The 21,711-nt window shown below is 38.0% G+C and overlaps 1 protein-coding gene across 2 annotated transcripts in view; it reads right to left on the bottom strand.

Moving 5' to 3' along the window:
* Positions 1 to 6,695: 6,695 nt before the first annotated feature.
* Positions 6,696 to 21,711, bottom strand: part of NUP54 (nucleoporin 54) — a 31,028-nt gene continuing 16,012 nt past the window's right edge. Inside the window, exons 7-12 of one of the 2 annotated variants that reach the window (XM_028100717.2) lie at positions 21,387 to 21,441; positions 20,830 to 20,923; positions 14,012 to 14,119; positions 10,045 to 10,164; positions 9,457 to 9,567; positions 6,696 to 7,448 (exon numbers count right to left, since the gene is read on the bottom strand). In XM_028100717.2, the coding sequence (XP_027956518.1) occupies positions 7,320 to 7,448; positions 9,457 to 9,567; positions 10,045 to 10,164; positions 14,012 to 14,119; positions 20,830 to 20,923; positions 21,387 to 21,441 (617 nt within the window). In that variant the 3' untranslated portion in view covers positions 6,696 to 7,319. The remainder of the gene's footprint in view (positions 7,449 to 9,456; positions 9,568 to 10,044; positions 10,165 to 14,011; positions 14,120 to 20,829; positions 20,924 to 21,386; positions 21,442 to 21,711) is intronic. The other variant, XM_028100718.2, reaches the window with a different exon arrangement.

Below are 21,711 nucleotides of genomic sequence, written 5' to 3'. Positions count from 1 at the left end.
TGGATTCCTTTCTCTTTATTCTTTGCATGTCTATTACTGTTGTTTTTTTTTTTTAAGATTTTATTTAGTTATTTGAGAGAGCGAGAAAGAGAGATCGCACACATGAGAGGGGAGAGGGTAAGAGGGAGAAGCAGACTCCCCGCCGAGCAGGGAGCCAATGCGGGACTCGATCCCAGGACTCCAGGATCATGACCTGAGCCGAAGGCAGCCGCCCAACGAACTGAGCCACCCGGGCACCCCCTATTACTGGTTTTTAATTCGTGGTTTCTATTAGGTTTGCATATAATGTCTTTTGCATAGAGCAGTCTATATTAAGTTGATGGTCGCTTAAGTTTAAACCCATTCTTTACTCCTCTCCTCCCCACATTTTAAGTGTATGGTGTCATATTTTACCTCCTTTTACTTTATGGATCCCTTGACTAATTTTTACAGAAATATTTATTTTTACTGCTTTTGTGTTTTTTATTTTTCATACTCTCCCTTATGGTCTTTCTATTCAAAAAGTCCCCTTTAGTATTTCTTGTAGGGCTGGTTTAGTGATTGTGAACTCCTTAGTTTTTTTTGAGAAACTCTTTCTCTCTCCTTCTGGTTTGAATGATAACCTTGCTGGATAGAGTATTCTTGGCTGCAGATTTTTGCCTTTCAGCACTTTGAATATATGCCACTCTCTTCTGGCTTGCAAAATTTCTGCTGAAAAACCTCTGATAGCCTTAGGGGGTTTCCCCTTGCATGTAACTGTCTTCTTTTCTCTTGCTGCTTTTAAAATTTTTTCTTTATTGCTACTTTTTGACATTTTAATTACTGTGTCTTGGTTTGGACCTCCTTTGGTTAAATTGGGGATGGGGGAGAATGTCTGTGCCCCCTGGATCTGGATATCTGTTTCCTTCCCCACATTAGGAAAGTTTTTAGCTATTATTTCTTCCAAATAAATTTTCTTCCCCCTTATCTCTCTCTTCTTGTGAGGTCCCTGTAATGTGGATGTTATTACACTTGATGGAGTCACTGAGTTCCCTAACACTGTTCTCAGCTTGCATAATTTTGTCTTTTTCTTAGCTTAGTTACTTTCCATTACTGTGCCTTCCAGGTCGTTAATTTGTTCTTCTGCTTCATTTAGCCTGCTGTTTATTCCATTAAGTGTATTTTAATGTCATTGATTGTGTTCATCTCTGATTGGTTCTTTTTTATCTCTGTCTAAAGGGTCTCACTCATGTCCTCCACTCTTTTCTCCAGTCCAGTGAGTATCTTATGATCATTACTTTAAATTCTCTACCAGGCATATTATTTATATCCTTTTCACTTTGGTCTGTTGCTGTGGTTTGGTCCTGTTCTTTCATTTGGGAGATGTTTTTCTGTCTCATTTTGTCTGACTTTTTGTATCTGTTTCCATAGGTTAAGAAAGTCAGCTACTTCTTTTGTTCTTAACAATAATAGCCTTGTGAAGGAGAGGTCTTATAGTGCCCTGCAGTGCAGTGTCCCCTGGTCCGCAGTGCCTAGTGCTTCAGGGAGTGTCTCCTATGTGTGTTGTGTGTGTTCTGCTTTTGAGTCTTTGTCTCTTTTTTCCTTCAGTCCAGTTGTCTGCAGAGGCTCTCTTTGCCTATTGTGGGCAGCAAGGTGTGTGGTGGTCTGCCTGCAAAATGAGACCTGCCCCCTGCCAGATGAACTGAGGTCCTGTAAAATGGGTGGGTCAGTAGATGTGGTGTTGGCAGGGTTTGCATAGGTCTTCTTAGGGAGGGGCCCATGGAGCCAGGACTCAGGCAAGTATGACTGGGAAGGCGGATCTGCTGAAGCAAGTGGGGACAGGGCTTAGTGCCAGCAAGTTAGGTAAGGAGTTTCAGCACCACGCTACTTTTCGCAGGTGGCCATTTTTTATGCTGGGGCTTGGAGGAGAGAAATGGTGCCTATCAGTTCCTTTGTTCCTGGAGGGGTGTCCCTGTAATGCCTGTCTTTGGGCTGCATTCTGAGCTGAGGAAATACTATCCCTTCCATCTGCCCCTGTTTTTCAGACTGCTAGTTCTAAGCTATATTTGCATGGGTGGGTTGTTGTGCTTTCTCTTTATGGTGGAAACTCCACTTCGAATGCTGTCTAGGCTGAGCTGAACCCACTAATTTTTTAAATTCTAGGCTGTTAAGTTCTGCTGGTTTTAAGAACTCAAAATATTTAGCGCCTCTCACCTTCAAAGGCAAATATTACAGAGATTTGTCTTCCCCATTCTTGGACTGACTCCCTGGTGTGAAAGTCTATTTTCTTCCCTTCTCTGCACACCAGCTCCCCCACTGTGGATGGCCATGGTCTGATTTGCTCCTTGGCCGCATCTTCACTCTTCCTACCTTCTTTGATGTGGCCTCTTCCTAGCCTTTAGTTGTGAAGTTTGTTCTGCCAGTCTTGGGGTTGTTTTCTAGGTTATTTACACTGATATGGGTGTTATCTGGTTGTATCCATGGGACTAGGTGAGCTTAGGGTCCTCCTACTCCATCTTCCCAGCCAACCACAGTCTTCATTTAAAAGTCTACTTCATCTAATATATGTATTGCTACCCTGGCTTTTTTTTTTTTTTTTTTTTTTTGGCCTCCTTTTGCTTGGAATATCTTTTTCCTTTCACTTTCAGTCTGTATTGTCTTTAGGTCTGAAGTGAGTATCTGGTAGGCAACATATAGATGGGTCTTGTTTTTTTATCCATTCAGTCACCTTTTGTCTTTTATCTTTTGATTGGAACATTTAGTTTCTTTACATTTAAAGTAATTGTTGATAAGCATGTACTTACTGCCATTTTATTTATTGTTTTCTAGTCATTTAATGTAGTTTCCTGGCTTTTTTGTTTTGTTTTCCAAACTCCACTAGTGTGGCGCCTGATGCGGGGCTCGATCTCACAACCCTGAGATCATGACCTGAGCCAAAATCAAGAGTTGTATGCTCAAGTGATTGAGCCACCCATCCTTTTTTCTTATCTTGCTTTCTTCCCTTGTGATTTGATGACATTCTATAATGTTATGCCTGGATTCTTCTTTATTTTTTGTGTATCACAAGTTTTTGGTTTGTGGCTATAACATCCTGTGTGTGTGTATGTGTATGTAATATCTAGATTATATGTTAGTGTATAGTAAGTTGATGGTCATTTAAGTTCAAACACATTCTAAAACCACGACATTTTTACTTGCCCTCTGCACGTTTTATGTATATGTCGTCACGTTTTACATCTTTTTGTGTATCCTTTATTGTAGATATAATTGATTTTACTACTTTGGTGTCTTAACCTACATACTAGCTTTATAAGTGATCTCATACCTTTACTATATATTTTGCTTTCACCAGTGAAATTTTTCTTTCATAGTTTTCTTCTGGTTATAACCTTTTTTTGCTTAAAGAAGTCCCTTTAACATTTCTTGTAAGGCTGGTTTAGTAGTGATGAACTTTTTAAAATTTTGCTGGGAAACACTGTATCTCTCCTTCAATTCTGAATGATAACTTTGCTGGGCAGAATATTCTTGGTGTTAGGTTTTTTTCTTTCAGCACTTTATCATGCCACTCTCATCTGGCCTGTAGTTTCTGGTGAGCGGTCAGCTCATAGCCTCATGGGGTTTCCCTTTATGTAACTAGTTGCTTTTCTCTTGCTGCTTTTAAGATTTTATCTTTGATTTTTGATACTTTAATTATTATGTATCTTGGTGTAGACCTTCTTGGGTTCATTTGTTTGGGGCTTCCTGGACCTGGATGTCCATTTCCTTCCCCAGATTAGGGAAGTTACCTGCTTTTATTTCTTCAAATAAGTTTTCTGCCTCTTTCTCTCTTCTCTTGGTATCCCTGTAATACAAATGTTAGTACACTTGATGTTGTTGCAGAGTTCCTGTAATCTAGCCTCATTTTTTAAATTCTTCTGTTTGCTCAACTTCAGTGGTTTCCACTACCCTCCCTGTCTTCTAGACTGGTGATCTGTTCTGCATCGTTTAACATGCTTTTGGTTCCCTCTAGTGTAGTTTTCATTTGTTACTGTATTTTTCAGCTCTCACCGGTTGTTTTATTCTCTACTTCTTTGTTAGAGTTCTGAGTGTATCCACTCTGGTCTCAAGTCTGAGCATCTTTATGACCATTACTTTGAACTATTTTATCAAGTAGATTGCTTGTCTGTTTCATTTAGTTCTTTTTCTGAGGTTTGTCTTCTTTTGTTGTCTCCTCATTTTGTCTGGCTCTCTGTTCCTATGCATTAGGTAGGTCAGCTACATCTCCTAGTCTTGAAAGTAGTGGCCTTATATAGAAGTCATCCTGTGGGGCCCAGTAGCATAGTCCCTTTGGTCACTAGAACCTGGCACTCCAGGGGTGTCACGTGTGGGCTGCATGCACCCTCCTGTTGTGACTGGAGGGCCATGAGTGCTGAGGATACGCTGGTGGGTAGAGCGGGCCCGCAGCACAGGTGAGTGCGAGACCTGGCTGCCACGGCTGCACCTACCCTGGTGGGCAGGGCTTGTTCCGCGCATGGCTGGCTGCCAGGCACGGCTGTAGCTGCTCTGGGTGTGCCGATGGGGTGGGATTAGTTAGTTCCTGGTGCAGGTGGCTGGGAGGCCTGGCTGCCACTGTTGTGTGTGTGCTGGAGGGCAGGGCTTGGCCCCTCTCCCCGCCTTCCTGGGGCAGGATTTGGTTTGGAAGAGCCTGGGGTGAGGAGGAAGCTGCCTGCTGGGTTTAGCGTGGTAGGAGCTACTCTGGAGGGGAGCCTGCTGAGGCAGGTCCACAGGGGAACTCCAGGGCTGGGTGAGCAGGGATAGCAGGGTAGGTGGAGTGTCAACTGGCTCCTGGCGGCAGCTGGCCAGCGAAGCTCCAGGAGCGGGGGCAAGAACAATTGTGCGCCCTAGCAGATCTTTTCATGGAGAGCATTGACAGATCCATACCCCTCCAGCACATACCCTAAAATTAGTCAATAAATCTTCACGCATAAGCCAGACTCTTGCAACTGCTGCCTCGGTGCTGGTTCTTGAACCCAGTTATTTAGGGCTCTGGCCCTTTGGGGGTGGAGTCTCAGTTTCCTGTTGCCCTCCCGGTGTCTCACCTTCAAAGCCAGATGTTATTACGGCTCATCGTCCCAGGGAACACTTCCAGGGTTTGGGAGTGCCCTGTTTAGGATCTGATCCCCTCCTCAGGGAAGACCTCCTTGCCTGTATATCCCTCCTGCTTGTGGGTCACCACCATGCTAGCTTCTTAACTGCATCTTTGCTTCCCCTGCTGTGTGTGTGTGTGTGTGTGTGTGTGTGTGTGTGTGTGTTTATATCTCTAGCTGTGGAAGAGCCGTGCTGTTACTGTTGAGGTCATTTTCAGAGTTAGTTGCATTGTATTAGTTGCATCCTCAGTGTGTTTGTCGGGGCAGGAGAGCCCAGGATCCTCCTATGCTGTCATCTTCCGTGTAGTCTCAATGTGCTTCAATTCTGTTTACCTCTCTTCATGTCCACAAGCACTGTTAGCCAGTTGAAGATTAAACACAGAACTGTAAATTGTGCTGTACAACTTAGTTCTCAGGCCAAAGTGGGTTCTCCCCCTTCTTACCCACCTACACAAGAACTTGACTGTCATGTATTTGCTCCAACCACACCTGTACTTTGACCAAGTCCTGTTTTCTAAAAGGCCACATGAACAAAGGTGATAGGCCTGCCTTAACACCTGCAGTCAGTGGGATTGAAACTTAGGAGGCAGGCTGGGTCAGTCTTTAAAAGGCAGGTCCTGGGCCCTGCCTAGGAGTATTTATCTTGTGAAATTAGCAGCCTGAGAATATCAGAGCACAAAAAAATGAAAGGCTAGAGAAGTGAACATGGCATGCATGATTAGCAATCTGTGCACTAGCATTTATGGCTCAATGAGTAAAACTTACCGGTTAGATCAACAGCTCTTCCTAATATGAGGGTGTACAGAAGGACAGAAACTCCTATACTCTGCTACATGGAAGAGAAGAATGAGATTGCCTGTTTTCTGGGCCAAGGAGAAAACACAAGGAAAGAGAAATTCCTCTTCCAGCACTGTTGGAATTGCAACGAATTGAGTAGGAAAGTATGACGGAAGAGGGTATTAACAAGTTTGCATGCCATCAGCTTGGCAAAAGTGGCTGCAAACTTAGCTATCTTAGAATCAGAATCATTTCTAAAATTCCCAGTCTCCTACACAACTTTACCTAGTTTGCAACTGGACAGATTAAATTCCTTCAGTGGGATCTGAAAGGATGACCTCTGGATATGTATCACACTCCTCACCATCCCCATAAACACAGTGGCAAGATTCATAGGCCTGTTTCTCAAAACACCTCTCATAAGCCAAAGCATCATACAGAAATGCAAAGTTAAAGCATTACTAGAGAGGCCCACATGCAGGCTAGGTTGAAGTCTAGTTAATTTCTGATTGTTCAAAAATCACTATCATATGATGTCTAATTCAGATTTTCTAGTGTTTTCAAATACTAATGATATATTAGGGAATTCTTTACTATAGATGATACTTGAAGTAAGCTTTATCTGCCATAAGCTAGTCAAAATATGTCAGCATTGATACATTTTCCTTAGGGAAAAACCAGACTTAAGACTGAAATTCTTGAATTGTGATTATGATTTAATACTTGTGAGGACATGGTTACTCTCCCATAGCCAAATAAAGCATCAGACAGAATTATATAAAAGTAATTACAATCAAGAATTTATTTTTCTTTTTTAGAAATAAAAAAGCCTAAACAAAAAAGTTGCAAAAATGATAAAATGTAATTCTGTTATATCCTAATCACTTGTGTGTTCTGTGAATTCCAAATAAGTAAAATAATATAAAAATATATTTTCAAATCTTTATAGAATGAAAGGAAAACCACATTAATCATTAAATACTCTTCGATTTCCTTTACTCCTCCCACAGATGAATTCACAAATATATAAAAACTGATGTACATTTACATTCTGAAGTACAAAGCTCCAACAGCCACGTAGTTATAGTTTATGTGCAAAGTAGGTATTTCATATTTACTTGCTATGGAAAGCGGAGTACAGGCTCAATGGAGAATAATCATTAAACACTGATTAGTTTTAAGAACAATGCCGTTGTCAAAATGTACAATGGTACATATTTTTGGTAATTATGTACTTGTAAAGAACAGCTTTCAGGTATAAATCTTTCAAAGGCTATCTTGAAGAGCTGTGAAGTCGATGTCATTTCAGATTTGATGAAAAGTAATTTGTCTAACTCCTCAAAAGCCAGGAGAGGATTGTTTCCCTTTTTCTCCCTCCATGTGGTCAGTTTCATTCCTAAGGAAGGTCTGATGTAGCAAGATACATTTCACAAACCCTTAACATAGGTTTGTGAACTGTCAACTGAAAACACCACCTCTGATGTGGATGGTTTCATTCAATCCATGTTCTACCAACTTTATATCTTCTAGGTCATCTTTTATGATGCTAATCAAGTGGCTAAGGCCTTCCTGTTGTTGTTTCAAATGCTAGAAGGAATTAAAAAAATAATATGTTAATCTATTAAAGTGCAAGTTACCCACAGGAATAAGGACTTTTCACTATTTTACTAGCAATACAGCACTTAATAGCTGCTCTAAATATAGTGCACATGCATAGACATTCATACTACATCTTTTGCTAACATTTCTATGAACTACTATAACATACTGTAAATCACATGAACAATATCTTCAACAGAAATTTTACAGAAGATGCAGATTTTATATTAAAATGGAATGCAAGAAGGTACCCGAATATAGATGACTAGCAAAATAATCATTCTGTAAACTGAATTTTCATGTTTTGAAGTATAAAGTATATAATAATGATAATGTGGTAACTACAATTGCTGACATTTTTTAAGTATCCAGGTGTTAAGGCAGTTTTTAGAGCCTCGCGGGTACTAAATAAGTTATTTAATATTCTTTTAAGCACGCTTTGGTGCTACAGATACAAAAATTGAGATGCAGGTAAGAAACTTGCTCAAGGTCCTAAACTAGGTGATGAGATGTGATTCAATCCCAAAATAATACACTGCTTTTCATTGTTTTAGGGAGGTGTTTATGTTATTCCAGATTTTACTGCATAAACTCTTTAATAAATAGTCCTTTACCTCAATATGCTGAAATCTTTCTCAGCTAATTTTATTGTAGATATTTACAATGGGATATAATCAAGTGTATACCTAAGTTCCCAAGAATCTAGGGGCCAAACTGGTCTTTTAACTGTATAAAATGACAATATCCATTCTAAAGCACATAATAAAATTGGATTTGTGGATGATAATTATAACCATCTAAAATCCTCAAGGCCATGCCAACAGGCCCACCAAATATGTTCTATAAAATTTACCATTTAGGTATCTTTAGATACAGTCAATGGTTATTTTTCATTAAACCAAACTGTATTTACACTAAAGAAAATAAGCTAGAGCACTACTTCCCAAGTTTTTCAAACCAAATGAGTCTAAAAGTGGTTGGAGTGGTTTTGGCCACCCCAACCTCTACCCAGGTCCCCTGAGGGGATCCATAACTGGACATATTCACAATTTATATGTAGCACATAGGTTGGGAATATGACATACAGAAGTTACTTCTCAGACTTCAGTGTACGTACAAATCACTGACCTTAAATAAAATGTAGATTAAGTAGGTACAGAGTAAGGACTGAGATTATGCCTTTCTAATGACCTCTCAAGTGCTGCTGCCGCCGCCACTACCACTGCCCCTTGAATAGCAGGGTCTCGGGAACTCTGTGCCTCTACTAACTGAATTCATCTTTTATTATAAAATAGACAAAACATTGAAATACTCATTTTAACCGTTCTTAAAAGTGTACAGTTCAGTAGCGTTAAGTATATTCACATTATACAAAAATCACCATAGTCTAACTTCAGAACTTTCATCTTCCCAAATAAATTCTGTACCTAATAAATATTCATCCCCCGCTCCCCCTCCCCTGGCAACCACCATTCTGTGAATTGTACTCCGCTGGGTATACTATAGAAGTGTAATTCTACAGTACGCGTCGTTTTAAAAATTGGCTTATTTCACTTGGCATAACATTTTCAGGATTCATCCATGTTGTAGTGAGTGTCAGAATTTCCTTTGCTTTTAAGGCTGAATAATATTCCACAATGTATATATACTGCATGTAGTTTATTCATCTATCTATGAACACTTGAGTTGCTTCCACATTTTGGCTACTGTGAATAATGCTAAGAACACAGATGTACAAATATCTAAGTCCCAGCTTTCAATTCTTCTAGGTGTATATCCAGAAGTAGAATTGCTGGATCACAGAGGTAGACAGAGGTTTAATTTTTTGAAGAACTGTTTTCCACAGCCACACCATTTTACATTGTCACCAGCAATGCATAAGGATTCTATTTTATTCACATCCTTGTCAACACTTGTTAGGTTTCTTTTTTGGGTAATAGCAGGCCTAACGGATGTGAAGTGAATTCACCTTTTTAAAAGATGCTACTGCACTTACCTGCTTGATTTCTCGTAACAGATCTGCATCGATGTAATACCTTTCCTCAGATTTGACTGCTCCGAAATGATTCTGCATCCTGATTTGGGACATCAGTTCATTTAGTCGGCCCTAAAAATAAGACCAAGTCAAATTACAACTGCTAACAACAGGTTTTCTTTTTTTAAGATTTCTTTGAGACTGTGTGCTTGCACGTGTGTGTTGGGGGGGCAGAAGGAGAGGGAGAGACTCTCAAGTAGACTCCCCATTGAGCAGGGAGCCTGCCACAGGGCTCAATCTCATGACCCTGAGATCATGAGCTAAAATGAAGAGTCGGACACTTTACTGAGCCACCCAGGCGACCCGAGAGAATCTTCTTTTTTTTAAAAGGATGGGTACTACTCTAATAAAGTTACCTAATTCTCCCTCTGTCCATTATGTGAAACAGTAACACAAGCCAAAAACAACATTAAGAGTCTACTTTAGAAGGGAAGTTTTGATTAAAGAGAGCAAAATATTTAATAAAAATTAAAAAAATAAAAATAAATACAAAATTCCTCTTTTTTGAAGACTAGCAAATTCTGGCTTTATGGTCTTACAAATGCCTACCTTAAACTGCGTAGGTGCATTCAGTTCACACTGAATTGTATCTAGCTGAACTCGCAATTGTTCTTCATCAGCTTGGATGGCATACCCACTCTTCCTCTGAATTTCCTGTTTGATTAGGACCTATATAAAGAAAACCCACCAACAATACCAATAGAATCATGATTCTCTTTTTAGTTGTGTAATATTATTACAGTCAGTTGTTGAAAGAGACCAGCTGAGAATCTTAAGAGTTCAAGATTTGAATTAGGTTTGCCCATTTTTATTTGGCAGTCTACGTTAGTATATCAATATATGCCTGTAATTTGTTTTTAATGCCTGCATAATTTTTCATGCATTAATAACTAGTAATTTATTGTTATTCTTATTGAGGGGTATATATTTTGTTCCTAGTTTTGATATTATAAATACTGTAATAAACATTTATATATATATAGATAGATTCGCTGATATAGAACCCGCCCCCCCCAAGAATAAAACTGCTGGATTCTTTTAAAAGCATGTTTTCAGTCTAACAAGTTGCTAAATTGTTTCACAAACAATTTAGATTCATAAGCCACATGAGAGTATCCTTTTCCCCACATGCCAATCAGCAATAAGTTGTTTAAGTTTTTCCCAAACTAATGAGTATAAATGGAACCCACATTTTTTTCTTTAATCTGCACTTCCCTGAAAGTTAAAGGAGCATCTTTTAATAGTGAAGAACTACTTTGCATTTGCTCTTCGGTGAAGTGCCTTTACACATTCTTTACCCATATTTCACTTGGGTTTTTTGGCCAGAATTAAAGGATCTCTTTGTATAATATGAATAATCAGTGCCATTTGCAAATTCAATTTTCTTTTTCTGGTATCTGTCACATGACTATTAACAAATGGCTTCTGGTATCTTTTGCTACAGAAAATTTCTGTATTATTTAGCCAATTTTGTTTTATAGTTCCTGGCTTTCTGGCCAAAAATCTCTCCAATCCCTAGGGCTGTGTGTGTAACTTCATAATTTGTTAAATCTCTTTAATCCACCTATTTTGTCTATGGTAAAATACAGCAGTCCATTTTTTCCCCCTAGACAGCCAGTTACTCTAGCATTATTTATTAAATAAACCAACTGAAATACTACCACTTTGTTACACTAAGTTTTAAGGTATACTGGCATCTATTTCTGGATTCTCTATTCTGTTCTATTATCTTTATTGTCCAATTCTATGCCAATCCCACATTGATTTGTTATAGAACCTTTAAAATAGATTCCAAAATCTGACAAGTCCCCCTCACTATTTTGTTCCCTCAAAAGCTATTCTCAAAAAACACTTACCCTTCTTTATGAACTGAAAGATTTTAATCAAGTCTTTAAAAGTTGTGTTTTCTAACCTTATTAAATGAACAGTAAATCTCATCTAAGAATATGGTTTATATGTCTATTTGTAAAGACTATCTCACATTTTTTTACTTCCCTCAAATTTATTCCTGAGTATTTTACAATTTTTCATCATAGTAAATGGAATATTTTCCTATTTCCACTAATAGTATAAAGAAATGCTGGTTTTATACATTTATCTTGTATCTAGCCATCTTACCATATTCTATGTTTTCTTCCCCTTGAGTTTTCTAGATAAGCAATCAAGTCATTAGCAAAAAGAAAATCTCTTCCAGTGTTTGTTAACTTACTTACCTATTCATTATATTTATGAAAACCTCCAAGATAACAATAGTATTGGGTATTGCTTTCTGAAATGTGATTTTAGTGCTTTGCTTCTTTGAATTTTTGCTAAAGCCTTTACCGTATTTTTTTTCTTTAATGCATTGATCATGATAAATTATATGCTGATAGATTTCCTGTTATAAAACCAACCCTGCATTCCTGAAATAAACCTTACTTAGTCACAGTATATTCCTACAGAATTTGATAAATAGTTCAAATCTTTTTGCTTGTATTTCATTTAAAACTACTGCACTTCTGTTGTTTTGGTCATATTTATTGAAGTATAATCCACATATAACAAAATCCACCCATTTTAGGTGTACAGTTACCATGAATCTTGATAAAGTCATGTTACCATCGCCACAATCAAGATACAGAACATTTTCATTTACTCCTTGTAGCCACTCCTCTCCCCTGACTACCTGCCCCTCGCAACTATGGATCTGTTATCTGTCTCTAGTTTTGTTTTTTGCATAACATCATAAAAACAGAATTATGTCATATGTAGCCTTTAAATCTGGCTGCTTTCATGTAGCATAATTTGTATCTTTATTTATAAGAAGTATCTGTTAACAGATTTTTATTTTGGGGTACCAAAAGCAGATGTAAAATAGTGTAGCTGCTCTGGAAAACAGTTTTTAGCAGTTCTTCAAAATGTTAAACATAGTTACCATATGATCAAGCAATTCCAATCCTAGGTTTATGTACCCAAGAAAATGAAAGCACACATCCACACATTTATACACAAATGTTAATAGCAACATTAATAATAACCAAACAGGGGAAACAACCAAAATGTTTATCAATTGATGAATAGATTAAAAATGTGGTATATTCATATAACGGAATATTATTCAGCAATAAAAAGGAAATATGATTATATGCTACAACACAGATGAACCTTGAAAACACTATGCTACATGAAAGAAGCCAGTCACAAAAGACCACATCTCATGATTCCATTTACATGAAATGTCCAGAATAGGCAAATCCATAGAGACAGAAAGTGGTTGCCTGGGGCTGGGGGGTTCGGGATGAAATGGGGAGTGACTGCTAATAGGGATGAAGCTTCTTTTTAGGGTGATGAAAATGTTCAAAAATTGTGGCCATGTTGCACAGACTAAATGTACTAGAAACCACTGAATTGTATACTTTAAATGGGTGTATTGTATGGCTGGTGAATTTTACCTCAAAGTGATTTTAAAAAACGGGGAGATGGTCTATATATTTTTCCTTTTGTTTAGAATAACAACAACTTTGGATTTGGCTCTTTAGTGGTTATACAAAGTTCAGCAATTAAACTGTCTGGCCTTGGTATTTTTCCATGGTTGATATTTAGTAAGTTTCTCAATTGTTTCTATAGTATTGGTCTATTTAAGATTTTTGCATCTCTTGTAGATGATTTTTTAGCAAAATTAAAATCAGCAAAATTAAGCTATTTTCTCTAGCTCCCAAATTTGTTGCCCTGAATTTCATAAAGTATTTTCTCATTCTATTCTGTGTTATCTATAAGTAATATTTCCTTTCTCACTAATTTTTCTTTTCCTCCTTCAGACTCATATTTAGCTATTTTAAAACATCTTTTCAAAGAAACAGCTTTCAATTTATTTTCTGTACTATGATTAATTTTGTTTCACTCATTTCATATCTTTATTTCTCTTACTGGCTTCTCCTTGATAGTCTTTCTAACTTCATGAGTACTAGGTTCCTTACTTTTTGCATTTTAAAAAGAAGGCTTAAAGGCTATATAAATTTTACTCTGCCTACAGCTCTTGCTGTATTCCACGGATTCTGACACGTAATGGTTCTGTCTTCATGATAGTTTATAATTTCAATTTTTGTTGCTGTTCATGCTTTTATTCCCTCTGTTAATTTTGAAGTTCTATTGTTGTTTTTCATCCTATTGTTTTCATTAATGGTTATACTCCCTTTTCTAGCACTGAAAAATCAAGTATTTTTTTTTCTACTACTTTTATGAAAACTGGATGTTAGTGATCTGATTACAGGCTTTCTTTGCACCAAGATGATTTATTTCTTCACTGCTTCTACCCTCTCAATAAGATGTGAATTTTAGAATATATTTACTTTCTTCACCCACTCCTGTGAGACCTCTCCTCCATCTTCCAAGTTTTACTGAGAAAGTTTGGTACTTTCAGTTTCAAGTTACTATTACTTCCTTTCAGTATGTTTTTCTCTATTCCAGAAAAATCTCTATTAAGCACTGTCTCACATACCGTCTTAAACTGTTCAAAAAATTTTTTCCAAATTACTACCTGTAAGGTTCTATGGGAAAGGTCCATGAGTTTCCTCTTATATTGTGCAATTTTGGCCATAGTTGTAGTTTGATTCTTCTGTAATTCACTAATATCTTCAGATATGATCTGTTTTTTAAAAGAAAGTTTTGAAGTATAGACATCACAAATATTTATCAGGTTTATCTATATGCAAAGTCTAATTCTAAAATGAGACAGATTCATCTCTCAAAATATAAACTCTTTAAATCTGCCTTATATTTCTTCCCCTTTGTGCATCTAAAAATTAAAAAGTACCACTCAAAGGTTTCTTAAGAGCTCTAGGAAATTTAGTGATGAGGCGAAGTGCACAGAAAAATAAAACATATACTTCAGAAATAAGGATTATTTTTAGTAATATTAACAACCAGCCCATGAATGGAAAAAGTTAATAGCTATAGTGACATCCAGGAGTGGCATTAATAGACAATTAAATCTAACTACTTCTGGAAAGTATAGTATACTCCAGTATTAACTGCTGCACAATACTTGAGAGGGACTGATGAGAGTGTAGGGGGAAAGGAAGGATATTAATCATACAACCAAATACGTTTTTATGCCTCTGCATCTTGGATTTGCTCTTTGCCTGGTCTGAAAGCATACTGTTCTGCCTTATGAAGTCTTAACCTTACAGATGGGAGTTAAATCTGATTTAACAAAAGCTACCCAACCTAAATTAATCCCATAATTGTTCCTATCATAATTAATCATTCTTCGGCACTGGCTTATATTAAGAGGTTATAAGAAAGAGGGAAGATTGTGCAAGACATATTTTAGTATGTCCACCTGGACACGTCACCTTTTAAGGAAACTTTCCAGTGACAGGTCATGCTGAAGGAACAAAAGTAGGTAGCCATGTTTTATACTATGTAACCTAGGCACCCCCCCCTCCCCCGCCCCAGTTCTGAGAAGTTGGCAGGCTTCCAGACACGAAAGAATATAGTGGTCTTCTAAACCAGCAATAACTAAGAAAAAATGGAAATGTTACCATTCAGTATTTATTCACAAACACTAAAATAATCTAGGCATTAACCCAAGGAAGAATGCACGAGGTTTTTAAGGAAATCAGAGGGGGAGATGAACCACGACAGACTATGGACTCCAGGAATCAAACTGAGGGTTCTAGAGGGGAGGGGGTGGGGGGATGGGTTAGCCTGGTAATGGGTATTAAAGAGGGCACGTATTGCATGGAGCACTGGGTGTTATATGCAAACAATGAATCATGGAACACTACATCAAAAACTAATGATGTACTGTATGGTGACTAACATAATAAAAATAAAGTATTTAGAACTGTTTCAAAGGACAGTACCTCAATGAGTAAAGACCTGAATGAGTAAAGAAATGTAACATGTTCATGGTGGAATAACTTATTAAGATTCAGTTCTCTACAAATAATATGTTTAATGCAATTCCAACTAAAATTCTAGCATTTTGACAAACTGATCTAACACTGTTAGTAGAACAGTAAAGATCCATAAAGATGCCACAACTCTGAAACAAAGAATCAGATTCACTATCACACGCTGAAATACACTACCAAGCCACTGATTAAAGAACAGAATACATCATATATATATATTTACATATGGGGACCTGAGAGGATAAATGCTCTGATAGATAAATCACTGGGGGAAAATAACACTGATGTTATTTATGGGTGACACTGGAAAATCTGACCCACTAAAGAAAAATAAGGTTGGGTTCATACCACTTATTGTGCAAACTTGAACTCCATGAGGATAGAAGACCCAAATGTGGAAGGTTAAGCTCTAAAATATTAGGGAAAAAAAAATGTAGGAGACACTCAGACCTTGGGGTAAAGAATGATTTCTTGAGCAAATTCCCAAAAAGAAAACAGGGCAAAATACTAGCGGATATTATTAAAGTTTTCTGTTCAACTAAGGACACTCTGCAGAGTTGGCAGAGAGATGAGAAAGTAGGAGATATCTGAACAATATAATCAGACTAGAGATTAAAATCCAGAGTAATGGTGAACTCCTGAAATTCAGTAAAGAAAAGTTAAGTGCAACAGAAAAACTAGCATAAGATAGGAACAATTTTGATTTTGGACAAGATGGACTTAAGTATATGCTACTCTATCTCTCCTATTGAATATAGCTATAAAACTTGAATGCATAGGCAACTATTTGAGGACTCTGAAAAATAAATAGTGGCAAGAGGATCGGGGAAGAAGACATGAATTTGAAGTACCACTGAACTGGTGGTGAGTTACCACTGTCTCCAACCTCTGGCATACCCCACTCTGGGTTCAACAATGCCCAAAACTGTGAAGTGAGCATCATGCTTACAGCTCCAAGAAAAGTCTGTGTTAACACTGATGTTAGGAGATACACTGTAATATCTAGAAAAGGTTTCCTCAACTCCAGTACTACAGCAGTCCTTCCTCATCCATGAGGGTTATGTTTTACAACCCCCAATGGATGCCTGAAACCATGGATAGTACCAAGCCTTATATTTACTATGTTTTTTCTTATATAAACATACATATGATAAAGCCTCATTTATAAATTAGGCACATTAAGAAATTAACAATAGAACAATTATACTGTAATAAAATTACATGAATGTGGTCTCTCAAAATATCTTATTGTACTGTACTCACCACTGTTCTGATGATGATGTGAGATGATAAAATGCCTACCGGATAAGATGAAGCAAAGTGAATGACGTAGACATTGTGACATAGCACCAGGCTACTACTGTCCTTCTGATGATTCATAGATAGGGGTTCCAGATAGTGGTTGACCGTGGTAACTGAAACCACGGAAAGTGAAACCGTGGATAAGGGGGGACTACTGTATTAATTTGGGCGTGGTAATTGTTGCAGAGGCACTGATCAGCATCCTTGCCTCTACTCAGTAGATGCCTGTAGCACTCCCCCAGTTCTAACAACCCAACAAGTCCCTAGACATTGCCAAATGTGCCCTGGGGACAAAACACAACGCCCACACCCAGAGAGATGCCCTATGGCAATCAAAAAAAAAATTGTTGAAATGACAGTAAGTTAAAAACAATGCTAAAAAGTGTCCCAAAAAACCCAAAAGAAGGCAGAAAAGAGGAAACCACAGATCTTCAAAATACATGAAGCAAAAACTGACAGAATTGCAAGAAAAAGACAAATCCACAGCTGTAGCTGGAGACTCCCAATTCTCCTCTCAGAACTAGTAAACACAAAAATCAACAAGAATAAAGAACTTGAACAATCTACCAACCAGATCTCACTAACAGAAAACTCCACCCAAGAACAGCATTCTCCACATTCTTTTCAAAGGCATGTGGGTTAAAAACCTTAAAATAATTGAAATCATACAAAGTTCTCTGACCATAATAGAACTAGACTAGAAATCAACGAGCAAAAGGAAAATCTCCAAACATGTAGAAATGAAACATACTTCTAAATAATCTATTAATCAAAAAAATTCAACAGATAGAACTTTCAAGTGAAATTAGAAAATATTTTGAATGTATCAGAGATGAAAATATGACATCAAAATCTGTGGGATTTAAAGCAGTGCTTAGAAGGGAAAAAAAAGTCTCAAATTCATAACCTAAAGCTGCTACCTAAAGGAACCAGAAAAAGAAAAAAATAAACCCAAAGCAAGCAGAACAAATAAAATGGTTAAAAACAGAAATGAAATTATAAACAGAATACTAGAGAAAAAGTAATGAGACCAAAAACTTGGTTCTTTGATAAGATCAACAAAATTGACAAACCTCTAAGACTAACAAAAATAAAGAGAGGTAATAGCTTCTTTGATCTTATTTTGAAGAACTTTGGTCATACCCAATTTATAGTACTGTGGCAACTCATTTTAAAAATGATGCTGATAAATCCAATGTGTCCAGCCCAAGATAATGAAGGCTCTGGAAATCATGTCACATGAAAAACCATGCTTAAGTTTATAGCCAGAGAAGAGAATAATAAAAAGGAAGAAATGATTACGATGTTCAAATATCTGTAATGCTATCATAGGAAGCACAGTGATCACCTACAAATCAATGCCAGAGAAAATGGGTTTAAGTTATACCAAGGCAGATACTGGATCAATGTAAATAAGAGAATTTATACCAATTAGCTGACAATGAAATGGGTTGCTTATAAAACAGTAAGTTTTTCACTATTCAGTCTGAATGAGTATGGTATCAGAAATTCCACATAAGAGAATTTGGAGGTTACCTTTAAGAACCATTGAGGATATTAGGTAGATTTAAGCATTCAATAATTTAAGTGTGCTTCATTAATCTACAATTATACTATGCCAACAAAAAGAATCACAACTATAGCCTTCATTTTGGTAAGGCCTCATAAATACGTGTTTAAGAAAATAATATGCGAGAGGCAGCTGGGAAGATGGCAGAGTAGGAGGACCCTGGGCTCACCTCTTGCCGCGTCGCCGCCTAGAGAAAACCCACGTCGGCATAAATAACCCAGAAAGCAGCCCGAAAACTGACAGAACAGACTCTCCGCAGCCCGGCATAGACAAGAGACTAGAGCAAAGCAGATCCACCTCCTCCGATCGCTCTTAGTAAGATCCCATCAAAGTGGTGCCACAAGCCTGGCAGTGTGCGTGCGGCCCAGACAAGGTCAGCACCACTCCAAAGTGAGTCCTGCTCCAGGGAGAGGGGAAGATAACCACACACCGGTCTGATAGTGACCCCAGCAGTGGGCTGGGGGCAGGCAGTGGGTCTGAGTGCAGGCCCCACCCACCAACAAAAGCTCCTCAGGGGACTACACAGGGACAGTGCCTGCAGTTTGGTGCTACTGCATCTCCAGCAAACGCCTGGTCTGACTCAACTCAAGCCCAAGGCATCCTCAGACCGGCCCACTAACAACACGGGCACCAGATTCTGCCCACAACAGGCAGAGAGCCACTTTAGACTGGACTGAGGGCAAACACAGCTCCGCCACAACGACAGGACACCCCTGTAGCAACACACATAGGAGACAGCCCTGACACACCATTTTCTGGTGAAAAGGAGACATTGTGCTGCAGGACCTCTTCTTCATAAAGCCACTACTTTCAAGTGCGGGAGATGCAGGTGTCTTTCCTAACACATAGAAACAGACACAGCAATAGACAGAATGAGGAGACAGAGGAGTATGTCCCAAATGAAAGAGCGGAACAAAATCAGAGCAAGAGACCTAAACAAAATGGAGATAAGTAATATGTCTGATAGCAAATTTAAAGTAATGCTCATGAAGATACACACTAGAATTGAGAAAGGAGTGCAGGACCTCCGTGAGACCCTCCACCAAGAGATAGGAGATATAAAAAAGAACCAGTTAGAGCTATTGGACTCACTAGATGGAAATAAAAATAGACCACCTGGAATAAATAGCAAACAAGAGGAAGTAGAAGAAAGGATCAGCCACCTGGAAGACAGAGTAATGGGAAGTAATCAAGCTGAGAGGATGGGAGGGGAAAAAAATATGCAAAATGAGAACAGACCCAGGGAACTCAGTGACACTGCCAAGCATAACAGTTGCATGATAGGGACCCCAGAAGGAGAAGAGCAAGAAAAGGTGGCAGATTTGTCTGAAGAAATAATAGCCGAAAACTTCCTGAATCTGGGGAAGGAAAGAGAAATCCAGATCCAGGAGGCACAGACAGCCCCCAACAAAACCAACCCAAAGAGGTCTGCACCCAGACACAAAGTAAATAAGATGGCCAAAAGTAGTGAGAAAGAGGGAATTTTAAAAGCAGCAGAGAAAGGAAAGCAGTGACATACAAGGGAAACCCTATACAGCTATCAGTGGGTTTTTCAGCAGAAACTTTGCAGTCCAGAAGGAAGTGGCATGATAAATTCCAAGTGCTAAAAGAAAAAAATCTACAGCCAAGAATACTCTATCCAGCAAGGCTTTCATTCAGAATAGAAGGAGAGATAGTTTCCCAGAAAAATAAAAGTTAAAAGCAAAACCAGCCACGTCCCCATCACACATGGATGCCATTGGCCTGTGGGTCCCAAATTCACAGTCTAGCCGCCCTCCTGCCTGAGTCAGCATGCACAGCCTGCCACCTGCTCAATGCCAAGTCAACACACCTTCCCCTCAAATTCCAGCCCCTGTGCTGGGTTGTGCACAAAAGTGGGCATAATTATAACAGCAGAATGAAGCAACCCAAATAGTGACACTAATTCTGTGCAATATATAATGGATAAAAGGAGTGTGCTAGGCTGAGAACATCCCCAACAAGCACATCAAAGGACAATACATACAGCATGATTCTGGTTAGTAAAAGAAACAAACCCGGGAAAAATAAAATAAGATGAAAACAGAGAGGGAGACAAACCGTAAGAGACTCTTAACTATAGGAAACAGTGTTGCTGGAGGGGAGGTGGAGGGGGGAATGGGTTAACTGGGTGAGGAGCATTAAGGAGGGCACTTGATGGAATGAGCACTGGGTGTTATACGCAACTGATGAATCACTGTCTACCTCAGAAATTAATAATATACTATATGTTAATTAATTGACTTTAAATTAAAAAAAAGAACTCCCCCCAAATAATAATATGCATTCCCTGGCTGGAAATGGAAATAACAGCCTAATAGCAATGCTAAGCCAACAATTCTAATTTCTTTGTTAAAATATACCAAATCAGATTTACATGATTTTGGAGGCTGTATATTAAGTAGCTACACAAAACTATAATTGTTAATTTGCACATAACACTATATTGTTTCCCTCTAAGATATAACAGTAATCCACATGGTAAAAAGAAGTGTCTGTAATCTCTTTTACTATTCCCAGAGGCAGAGAATGAAGCTAAATGCTTACATCTAATCTGGTCTGATGCTGCTTAGTCATCTGATCTTGAACCTTCAGTCTTCGAAGAAGTTCTTTGAAACCCACCATGGGTACAGGAATTAACCTGAAGAAATCCAAGTGGTCAATTATCAGACCTTACGCTTTTTACTGTTATTACAAAGTACAAGAAATTAGGGTTTTTCATAATAACATTCATGTAATTTCACAATAAATTTCTAGGGTTCAAAGGCAGATCAATGACTATGAAATCAACAGTGTTAAATCAGATTTTATTCAACTTTATTTTACAAATGAGGAAATAAAGTGCAGTCAAAAATTATACTTTTAAAGACAAGTATAATTAGGGGAGTGATACTCAGATTTCAAGGTTTTCACCATTTTATACGGCCTTATCAGTCAACATTTTTTTTTTTTTTTTTTTAAGTAGGCTCCCATGCCCAACATGAGACCTGAACTTATGGCCCTGAGATCAAAAGTTCCATGCTCTACCAACTGAACCAGCCAGGGGTCAACATTCTTTAGCAAATTTTAGTCCTTATATGAAAATAAGATGAAGGTATACTTACTTTTCAGAATCAGGGTTATCCACCTTGGCTTGTTCCCAGATAATAGGATCAACACCTACCAAAAAGAAGAAATATTTTTTCTGAAAAAAACTATTCTCTGTTTTTATATTTGTATGGGAGAGGCCTTCCTAAAGAAGCTTCCTAAAGAGGCCTTCCTAAAGAAGCTGAAAAATGACTATTCAATATGACCGCTACAAAAGTGAAAAGTTTTGTAGGATAAGCTTAAAAAAAAAAATTATAGACTGAAAGGAAATATCTATAATCTATAGGATGATACATTAACCTCCAGAATATAGAAAGCGCTCCTATAAATCAGGAAGGAAGA

This window comes from Eumetopias jubatus, unplaced genomic scaffold (assembly GCF_037043125.1).
Source record: "Eumetopias jubatus isolate StellerSeaLion01/CBP00866 unplaced genomic scaffold, mEumJub1_p1.0 scaffold_2, whole genome shotgun sequence".
NCBI lineage: Eukaryota > Metazoa > Chordata > Mammalia > Carnivora > Otariidae > Eumetopias > Eumetopias jubatus.
Note: the sequence above shows the minus strand (reverse complement) of the source record. Positions and strands in the feature narration are given on the sequence as shown.